Source organism: Cibotium barometz, chromosome 12 (assembly GCF_041138505.1).
Source record: "Cibotium barometz isolate CiBa-2024 chromosome 12, ASM4113850v1, whole genome shotgun sequence".
NCBI classification, from domain to species: Eukaryota; Viridiplantae; Streptophyta; class Polypodiopsida; order Cyatheales; family Cibotiaceae; genus Cibotium; species Cibotium barometz.
Genome location: NC_141057.1, coordinates 5,726,155 through 5,736,538, shown reverse-complemented (window position 1 = coordinate 5,736,538; position 10,384 = coordinate 5,726,155). Strand labels below are relative to the sequence as shown.

The 10,384-nt window shown below is 42.9% G+C and overlaps 1 protein-coding gene across 2 annotated transcripts; it reads right to left on the bottom strand.

The window, feature by feature from the left end:
• Positions 1-497: 497 nt before the first annotated feature.
• On the bottom strand, positions 498-9,749 carry LOC147632983 (uncharacterized). Of its 2 annotated transcripts, XM_086805985.1 has the most exons (6): positions 9,039-9,746; positions 8,435-8,462; positions 8,259-8,326; positions 2,961-3,146; positions 1,780-2,076; positions 498-1,626 (listed from the first exon to the last, which is right to left on the bottom strand). In XM_086805985.1, the coding sequence occupies exons 1-6, from the start codon at positions 9,714-9,716 to the stop codon at positions 787-789; spliced, it is 2,097 nt and encodes a 698-aa protein (XP_086662111.1). In that variant the 5' UTR covers positions 9,717-9,746; the 3' UTR covers positions 498-786. The 2 variants fall into 2 exon arrangements, with proteins under 2 accessions (XP_086662111.1, XP_086662110.1); XM_086805984.1 differs by having other exon boundaries at positions 8,259-8,462; positions 9,039-9,749.
• Positions 9,750-10,384: the final 635 nt, after the last annotated feature.

Genomic DNA, 10,384 nt, shown 5'->3' with positions numbered 1-10,384 from the left:
TAGTGAAAGCTGAAAGCCTTTACGCCACACTCAATCGTGCTTGTATTTGTATTTTTCACGGTTCACAGGCCATCTTGGCCTCTTGAGGACAAAAACATTTTCTCTTCTTCTTCTTCCTCTCTCTTCCCCCATCGAGAGGAAAACCAAATTTATATGATTTTTAGTTAGTCTAACACCAAAACTAGATAATTTTTAGTGAATTTAAACCGAAAACTACCTCGTTCAATGCCAAGCAAATCCACTACCTGATTATATTTTCTGGACTTTATGTTATGTGTTTGTTCTCATAGGTCATCTTGGCCTTCTACAAACGTTAACACAATTTTCATTTTCTTCTTTCGTTCTTCTCATGAAATTTCTTTGCTCTCTCTCTCTCTCTCTCTCTCTCTCTCTCTCTCTCTCTCTCTAATTCTTCAATCAGTAAAAAAGTACTGTTTGTCAAAAGGAAGAAAGTGAAAAATAGCCCTAGAGGGAATTTCAAGAGCCTTGATAGACACTCAATATCAAAATAAAGAACTGAGATTGAAGAGTGACATTATTTGTCTACACCTAATAATTAAACCCATCACATCTAGATGGGCATTGCAAAACCTTGTGCCTTTGAAAGCTCCTACTCAAAGCACGTATCTGGATACAGACTGTTGTGTTAAGCTCATGCTAAGCAAGACACGTGAGCTGCCTATATACAGACTGCAGAACACACTCAAGCTAGTAGTCCCTAATCTGCTTTACAGATAGGCACCACTCCCTGAAAGTAGAAAATAACTTTTGCCTGCACAGAACATTTCAAAAGCAATCCACTAGACGCATGTCTCGCTTCAATCTACCCTTAGAAACCCACTTCAGCACATCTGCAGCAGAAGCTTGTAGCTTCTTTGGATTCTCCAGTGACTCCACAAAAGGAGACCCATGTCTCTGCAACATCGACAGCAAAGCTCCTTTCAAACCCTTGGCCTGAGTTTCCACATCCTCACGCTTGACAACCTGTGGTAAGAAGTCACCCCCTCCAGTCATGATTACCATATTGATGTCATCCACTAGACCTTCAGTAGCTATCTCCTCCACACCATTTAGCCAAACAGCTAGGGCAACTTTACCCCCTCCAATAGATAAACCCCTTACATCAAGGATCCATTCCGTTGCATGCATTTGAGGACAGGTGTTCACAGCAAAGACCTTTCTTGCCTTTTCTAGAAGTGTCTGGGCAGTTCTCCTAAGACCTCTTTGCCAGAAACAATCTAAAAATGCATTGTAGAGAGAGATGACGGTTCCAGCTTCATCCACATCTTCCCGTCTCTCAAGAAAATCAACTACCATGTCATACATCTTAGGATCCATCTTGGGACATCCAGCATTTGCTAAAGAAAGAGATGTTAGCAATTTGCAGATACCAAATTGACTGGCTTGGACTGCTTGTGCTAGAGGGGCCATTTCATCATCTAGTGTTCCAAAAGAACGGATTAACAAGCCATGGGCAGCAGTATCCAGGTTAAATCCTTCACTTTCTATTCGCTTTACTATAGCAGCTGCATACTCATACCATCTACCTTCAATGTAGAGTGCCAACACTGTCCCATAAGCAGTATCAGTCATCTCGATCTGAGAATCTTTCATCGCAATATACAACTGCATCAGAAACAAACAGTGGTAATTAAATCAGCAACCAATACTTAAAAGATTAATTAAGAGGGCGATACACTTGCAGTTCCAAATCTAATAAATTAAATCCCAGTTTAGTTTTAACAATGCATCAATGGTAGCAACAATATGCAACGGTACCTCATGTCCAAGTCTCGTTGACTTGCACCTAGTATAGCAATGAATCATGGTCAGGTATATGTGAAGATTCGGTTGAATATTCTTTATCAACATCCTCCTGTAAAGTTGCTCTGCTTTTTTGAACCTTCCAACCTTCACCATAGCTGAAATGATGGAACAGTAGCTTACCACATTAGCCTCCAGGCCAGAGTTACATAAATCTGCATAGTACTGGACTGCTGCTTCATGAAGGCCTTGCTTTCCGCAGGCATCTATGATCATGTTGAAGGCCACCAAGGATGGTTTCGAACCTGTTACCTGAAGAAAAGAAGGTAAAGACTATCAATTGCCTTGTATTTCCATTGAAGCTTTTGGATCTTCAACTAGTTTACTTTCTTGAAAACTCTAATAAGGCACAACCAGGTGGACAGAATTTGTGCTCAGGTGGAGAGAATCTCTCAATGGATGCTTTGTGAAAACACTGGGCAGGATTGTATTTGTTTAAAAGTGCTTACCTTTGCTATGCATTTTGGAAAAGGTTATAAATTTCTTGAACACTTGGTCTAGCAATGAAGAATTAAAACCATTGTAGGGCTGTCTTTATGAATAAACCTGCAAAGGGCACCTACCCTGAAACGCCATCTTAAATATGATGATGTCGAGAGGCCCATAGGGGTCAAGGATGGTAGGTGTGTTGTATAAACTACGCAAGCCATAGAAGTTCTGGAAGTACTGATCAGGGATAAGTCAGTGCACTACTTATACGAGTGGTAGTTAAGTGTGTGCATTTGCACGAGTGGGATGGGGTTGCTAAACCCCGTCATGACAGGCTGTGAAATCTGTTGTTTGCTGCCAGGTTTACCCTAGAGCAGTAGGAGTATCAAGGAGGAAAATGATAAACGTCTGAGAGCGGCGTCACCCACAGGCCTGGTCTGCCATTGTTGACTTACAACAAAACACACAGACGAGAACCCAAGCGCTAAAGGCAATGGTCTGCCAGTAAATGATTTACACCATAGTCGATACACTTTTATACAAGCCTTTAAAAAAACATGCCATCTGCAGTACTTACCTCTGCATTTTAAAAATGACACTAACAACAAACTGCTTCAAAAATCAAGAGCACAACTAAATCTATATATTTCTAAATGCAGATGAAGACTTGAAATGAAGAAAACTGAAACAAATTACAAGCTGCAAACCGTTTGGTAATTCCCGAATGTCTCTCTTGCTTGCTTCATTAGACCAGCTTTGCAATACGCATGGAGCAAATGGCTGTAAGCAGCATCGGTTTGCTTGATGCCCAATTTTTTCAGCATTTTAAAAAGTTCCAAATTTCTTTTGTGATTGCCTTTGCGTCCATGAAGTTGCATCAATTTAAGTAGGACCTGTAACGGCCATGAGAATCAAAACTCAGCATATAATATACACAAATGGGAAGCACGAAGAGAACGAGAAAAACAGCCTAAAGCAAAGCAAAGCAAAAGCCTATAATGTAGGCCCATAAAAAGAGGGGCGTTATATGGGTAGGGGTGGGAGCAAGACCTCGATTAGAGAAACTCACAGAGGAAAGATTGGGAATAGGAACCACTTGTGGAACGGGAGCAGGGGATCCAAGCTATGATGGTGCTGGAGAATCAACAAGAGAAGGAGCAGCAGTAGAGAAACCTTGTGACGCCATGTCCTCTGACAAGAAACCTTCTCTTAAGAAAGGGGCTAAAAAAATCAGCAAATCCTCCTCTCAAGCTGTGCACAGCAAGAAGAAAGGGAGGGAGGGAGGGTGGGTGGGAAACTGAAAGGAGAGGAAGAAGGAAGATCTCGCCAAGCTGAGCACCTAGAAGAGAGCTTCAACAATCTAATCAACAGAAAAAAAATCAGAAATCTTTGCTTCTACGCTGAAATCTACAGAAAACGCAGCAAACTGTCAAAGCCTCTGCTCCAAAACAGAAAACGCAGTTCTCTTATGCTCACGATTTTCTCTAATACCATAAAAGAAAGTGAAGCAAATAGAAAACACAGGTGTAGGCCCATGTCCAAGACCTGTAAATGCTGAAAACTAATGTTTATTGCTGAAAACTGAGCACGAGGGAAGCCCGTAGGTGCTGTACAATGATAAGAAGTAGAGGCAGCTGCTAATGACCTCAACAAGATGCAAAGAAATGAGATGAAATGGGGGAAAGGGGGGTCAGCCCTTATATACCCCCCCAAGTGCTAGTCGGCCCTTATATACTCCCCAAAGAGAAGGAGCAACAGTAGAGAAACCTCGCGAAGCCATGTCCTCTGACAAGAAACCTTCTCTTAAGAAAGGGGCTAAAAAAATCAGCAAATCCTCCTCTCAAGCTGTGCACAGCAAGAGGAAAGGGAGGGAGGTTCGGAAACTGAAAGGAGATGAAGAAGGAAGATCTCTCCAAGCTTAGCACCTAGAAGAGGGCTTCAACAATCCAATCAACATAAAAAAATCAGAAATCTTTGCTTCTACGCTGAAATCTACAAAAAACGCAGCAAATTGTCAAAGCCTCTTCTCCAAAACAGAAAATGCAGCTCTCTTCTACTCACAAGTCAATGATTTTCTCTGATACCAAGAAAGTGAAGCAAATAGAAAACACAAGTGTAGGCCCATGTCCAAGACCTGTAAATGCTAGAAACTAATGTTTATTGCTGAAAACTGAGCACGAGGGAAGTCCGTAGGTGTCGTACAATGGTAAGAAGCACAGGTAGCTACTAATGACCTCAACAAGATGCGGAGAAATGAGATGAAATGGGAGAAAGGGGGGTCAGCACTTATATATTCCCCCAAGTGCTGGTCAGCCAACTGTAGCAGGCCGACAGCCAGATAGTGGCATAAAATGCTATAAAATACCTTAAAAATGGTAGAAAAATGTTGAATAATATCTGCTAAGATATGCCAATGCAGGGCCGCATAAATAGCCAATACAAGCATGAAAATGGTGATGTAGACCATCTGGAGATGATATAATCCAACAATACTTTCAACCTTAATTGCATCTCACTTCACACCCAATTGTTGAAATTTCCTACTTTTTTCAAATTGGATTTGACAAGTCACTTTGAAACGTCTCCTTTTCGTCCATAGAGACAAAACGTGCAAAAACAACGAAACGGATGAAATATTTCTTGTGACTATGATTTAGGAGCACAAGATCCACCTTCAGATCATCACATGACAAGTCCATGATAGTTAGTTGAGACTTCAACAAAAGAAGTATTGAGTTCTATATGCAACTTGAATTGTCGTTAATCCAAAATTGAGTTCTATGTGGAGAAGGTAAATTCATTGCAACTTGAATTGTCATTAATCCAACATTTTGAGGCCATTGTCCTAGGCCAATTCTGGCAAGATGTACATGAACTTCATAGGTTTTTTTTGGGTCAACAAACCATTCAAACAATTGTTTTGTGGAGCACTATGCCCAAGACACCAACCCTAACAAATGTTGTTATGTAGAATCAGGTACTTTGTTGGACCCAATGGAGCACGTGTGCTTCAAGAAGATCAAGGTTCTCATGTTGCCACCTCCGCATCCGCGAGTCGGACAAGCTCTTCACAATGTTTTCTAACACCGGTAGTGGAGATATTACAGCATTGTAGCTACCAAATGGACATCCAATTGACATGAGCACAGAAAACTCATGTATCTATGGGCCACACCCAATCGGGCCAAGCATAGGGGGGGGTGGTGGTATATATCATCTCTAGAGGGTCTATATCATACTGGTCATTTTGTGAGACCCTACATTGGCATATTTAGCAAATATTATTAGACATTTTTCTACCATTCTTTAGGCATTTTATAGCATTTTATGCCACTAGACAGCTGTCGGCCTGCTCCAGCTAGCCGACCAGCTCTCTAGAGGGATATATAAGTGTGCTCACCCTTCCCCTCAGTTTTCATCTCATTCTTGCATATCTGCTAGAGGTCATTGGCTGTAGAAACAGTCTCTGAAGCTTGTAAGCACCTACGGGCTTCCCTTGTGCTCATTTTCAGCAATAATCCGCTGTTTCCAGCCTTCTACAGTTTGTGCTTTGGGCCTACAACCTGTGATGCTCTTTCTTTCAGGTGGCACACCTCATGTCAGCAGTAAATATATTATTATTTGTCCACGGAACTGGCCGACCAGCAATCGGCCAATTGATTGTTTTTTCCAAGACCTTATAAAAGGCAAGGCTATGGTCATTGTAGTTCATCTAACCCTCAGTTGAGAGCAAGTCAAGAGTCAAGAGTTAGAAATTTTAGATGGTCTTGATTACTTCTTTTGGAAGGCCAAAGGCTACAAGTTTTGTACACTTTTTGTACTATACTATAAATGAAAAATATAGCTATCTCGATCTCTCTTCTCTCTATCTGTGTTGATGATCTGCATCAAGGTTCTTATCCAATTGCTTAGGGCTGATAGACCACACACAAAGCTTCCACGCATGTGACATTGGTATCAGAGCATCAAGCTCAGCAAGGCTAAGTGCCAAAAGTGCCCCACGAAGGTGCACAAGTACAAGAAGAGTAACATGGCCAGGGTAGAAGTCCCATGGGGCTGGTCAATGCCAGTAAAACCCAAGGGAATGGCAGCCCTGAGGGTCGGATTCCATTCACAGCATACCAAGTAAGGCTTTCAAGAAAACGGTTCCAAGGGAGTGGAGCAAGGATGCAATGATCAACCTCGAGAAGGATACCATTGAAGTATTTAGGGACAGGGCATGAAGGCAAGAATGACAAATTTGGGAGTCCACGAGGAGACAAAGGGATGATGACAGTCATCCAAGGTCAAAAGGTTGGAATCTCGTCATCAAGTTTAGCAGGAGGGGATGTCATGTGCACACATGGACATGGCTGATTTCCAGTATAAAACCTCATTGAGCGGCAGATAAACAAATGTTTAGGGTAGTAACTAGAACTTGCCAAGCACTAGAAAGACTTATCTGTGGGCTAGGACCCGGTTGGCCACACCTCCTGGCAGCAGATATACCCTCAGTTGAGAGCAAGTCAAGACTCAAGAGTTAGGACTTTTAGTTGGTCTTAGATTACTTCTTTTGGAAGGCCAAAGGCAACAAGTTTTGTACATTTTTTGTACTATACTATATACTGAAATACAGCTCTCTCTCTCTCTCTCTCTCTCTCTCTCTCTCAGATTCGAACACGTCTTGTGTTCGAATCTCACTCCTGTCGGATAGATCTTCTTAGGTCTCTTGGGATTGTTCCTACGACATTAAAACAGCGTTCTTCTTCTTCTTCTTCTTCTTCTTCTTCTTCTTCTTCTTCTTCTCTCTCTCTCTCTCTCTCTCTCTCTCTCTTTTTGTTGGTGATTTGCATTAGGGTTCCTACCAGTTGCCTAGGGCTGAAAGAAGACACACGGAGCTTCCGCACATGTGACAACTCCAAGGTGCAGACTTGAAACTTTCCACTTATGACCAAGAGCACGCGCTTTGCAAATGGTAGTACTACTTAATTGGTGCCGAATTCTGGATCCACACCAACATCGGTCGCCCTGGCATCTAGCATGCGTTCCAGCAATCAGCCAGCACAAAGGGGCTTCCAAGCCCCCCTTCTCCTCATCCTTCTACATTAAGTTTCAACCCACACGTCTGCACCTTGTTGAGAAAGCTTGAAGTGCAGCCAAGAGCAGCGGAGAAAGTTTTCCAGTAGTCTTCTTTATAGTTTTCAATTTTCAGTCTTCAGCAAGCTTGTATATAGAACAAAATTGCTCACAACGATAATAGAACATACACTATGAGTGCTTGAATTAGTCTAAGTCTGCCGTTGCACATTACTCCCTATTACTCGTTTGCACTTACACAGATAGGCCTTACAACCTATGCGGTCTACCCTAACTCTTGCAATTTGCAAATTAAGAGTCGCCTATTAATAAAAGTTTTGAAACTCGTAACTCAAGAACCTAGAACACAAAGAGCATCTCTCAATGGAGTGTTGGAACTCCAACCAAAAAAATGGCATTCAGCATCTTCATATACCCTCACATGTCTTTACTTATTTGGGGCAATTTGGCAGAAACGATGCTATATTTACTGAAACATTGCTTAGCAGGCCATGTCACCTTCCACTCACGTGTCTTTCACACCTTTAAAATTGTTTGTTCATGGAGTAACAAACCCATGACATGAGAGCTGGAGAAATCTTGAGTTGAAAACAATTTTACGAAGATTCATACACTAAGAGCGCCCATATATTCCAGTCCCAGTAGCTCATAACCCTTTTGATCGATAGCTTGAGAGCTGATCTTATGTAATGCCTATTGCTAAGTGGCATGTTGTATGTCTAGATTCTCGTGCCTCCACATTAACCGAGACACAAATGTTGCAGAGTTTTTTTGTTGTACACGAAAATGCATTTGCAAAAACAATCATACACGTGCTTTTTCATGAAAATTGTCATAAACCCTGGAATCACTGTGGACCAAAACAATTTGCAATTGCAAGATAACAACACTCACATCAGGATTTAGGTGGAAGGCATAAGTTAGCGTGCCTTCAAGTCCGGAAGGTAGCCTGCATCTTGCATAGAGGTGAAGATCTTCTCGGCTCCTTCGAGGTCTTCTGCTTTCCAAAAGGCATTGATTAAGTTCTTGAAAGTGTTTGCACCAACAGGTAAGCCTTCTCCAATCATATCTTTCAAAATTTTAGTCGGTCGATCCAGCTCAATACCTTCACCGTGTAGGTAGGCTGAAATAAGCTGTTGAAACACATAAAGTATCACCAGATTGGTTTGCAAAACTACACTCAAAATATCCCTAAAACACACATACACATGTAATCGCATGCCCGTATCTACCACTCCAAAGCAAACAAATATGTAGAGAGTGGATGCAGGTTTGTAAGATCTACCCACTATCACGACTCCGCATGACCATGCACATGAATGAGCATCCACACGACCACATGGGCACAGCAAACCCAGCACGCGGACATAAACATGCCCGATTCAGATGCACACATAGTATAGGGCAAGGACAGCAAAGTGAGAAGCAGAGGAAGGGAAAAGGGAAGTTGTGAGTCGTGACGCTCCAAAGCCGAGAGGATTTGCCCTCTCTCTCTCTCACCGACCCCCAAACCCCCGGGCATGTGCACACACAATATGTATATGTATAAATACGTATACATATATACATATTCGTGTATATTAATGCATGTGTGTGCGTGTGTGTGGGTGGGTGGGTGGAGAGAGAGAGAGAGAGAGAGTAGAGAAGCATGTAAAATCTAAGCTTCACCAACTAAACAAAGGAAATCCAACCCAGGGAAGGATGTGTACCGCCTCATAGGTCAGATGGTCGGGCTTGATGCCAGCTGCCTCCATCTGAAGAAGACCTTTAGATATTTCAGCCACCTGCCCTTGGTCTGAATATGACATGAACAACGCATTATAGAAGGAAGCATCAGGGCAAATGTCTGCCTCTTTCATCTGCTCTTGAATGACTGTGATCTCTTCCTTTCTCTCATTCTTGGACAGCACTCTGACTAGAGTGGTGTACATTTTCAACAGTGCAGGAGCTCTCTGTTCACCTTCGGAGTGTTCATCCCTTCCCTTGTTCTGCTGCAGCAGTTCATGCCGTACAGAGCTTTTCTGTGTGAAGATGTTGAACACTTGCAAGGCATTTCTCCAGTCTTTGAGGCCAACATCTGCAACCAAGGCATTCCAGTCTTCAACACTCAATCTGTCCAGCCATGGCTCCAAAGTGGAAGAAATGTCTGCAGCCGGAGAGCGGAGCTGGGACAGAAGGCCGGACAGGTGGGAAAAGCGTTTGGGTTTGGAGGCCTGGGCAGGATCGCTTAGAGTGGTAACTTGGGATCCGATAGTGAAGCTCGGGCTGTGAGAGAACGCGTGTGTGGAGCACTTGAGGAAAGGCTTTTGGAAGGCTGAGTTAGGCTTTGTGAAGCCATAGCCGCACCAAGCTTGGTAGCGAGACGGTGGTTGAACGAAGCTCGCCATGGTCTTTCAACGTATCGTTATCGTTATCTTTTCCCTCTCTCTCTCTCTAATAGGAAAGGTTGTGCGCCCATGCAGTATGGGCGCCCACATGTGAAGCCAAGAAGAAGAATGTGTTGTATGGCTGTGTGCATGTGTAAGATCCCCGTCTCCACCGCGCAACGGATTTTGGGTGTTAGTAATGAAAGTAGCACATCTTGCACAGGGCAGGGTCCTACACTCGGGGCTTTACCTACGGATATCCGGACAGATAACTAATTTCTCGGTTCTTCCAAAATCGAACTTAGAAAAACTTCCCTTGCCCGGAAAGCACAGGCGATTCCTCCAAGATAAAATTTTACTCTAACGTACTCAAGATCATTACTGACCAAACTGATCCAATCGAACCTAAAGTCACTTGGTCAGATCAAGGAAGAAACTTGCACTTGGATCATAGAGATCGACGCTTTTTTCCCATCGAGAGGCACAGCCGTTGATTCCTTTTTCCATTGAACAATTGCTATTCGGGATTTACTTCATCTAGCGTACTACAATAGAAATTGAGTCTCATTTTACGGATCCATCAGTCCAGCCCAACCCCATCCAGTCCCATGGGTTAGCCAACTGCCCAACCACTGTAGTGATGGGATCCAATTTAGAATTTGGTTAGGTTTTGTCCCGGGTACCAGGGA

Coding starts and splice junctions, on each gene's coding strand:
- LOC147632983 (XM_086805984.1), bottom strand. CDS start 9,716: ATGGCGAGCTTCGTTCAACCACCGTCTCGCTACCAAGCTTGGTGCGGC. Junction 3,147..8,258: donor GCTACCTTCCGGACTTGAAG/GCACGCTAACTT, acceptor TGGCCGTTACAG/GTCCTACTTAAATTGATGCA. Junction 2,077..2,960: donor CATTCGGGAATTACCAAACG/GTTTGCAGCTTG, acceptor TCTTTTCTTCAG/GTAACAGGTTCGAAACCATC.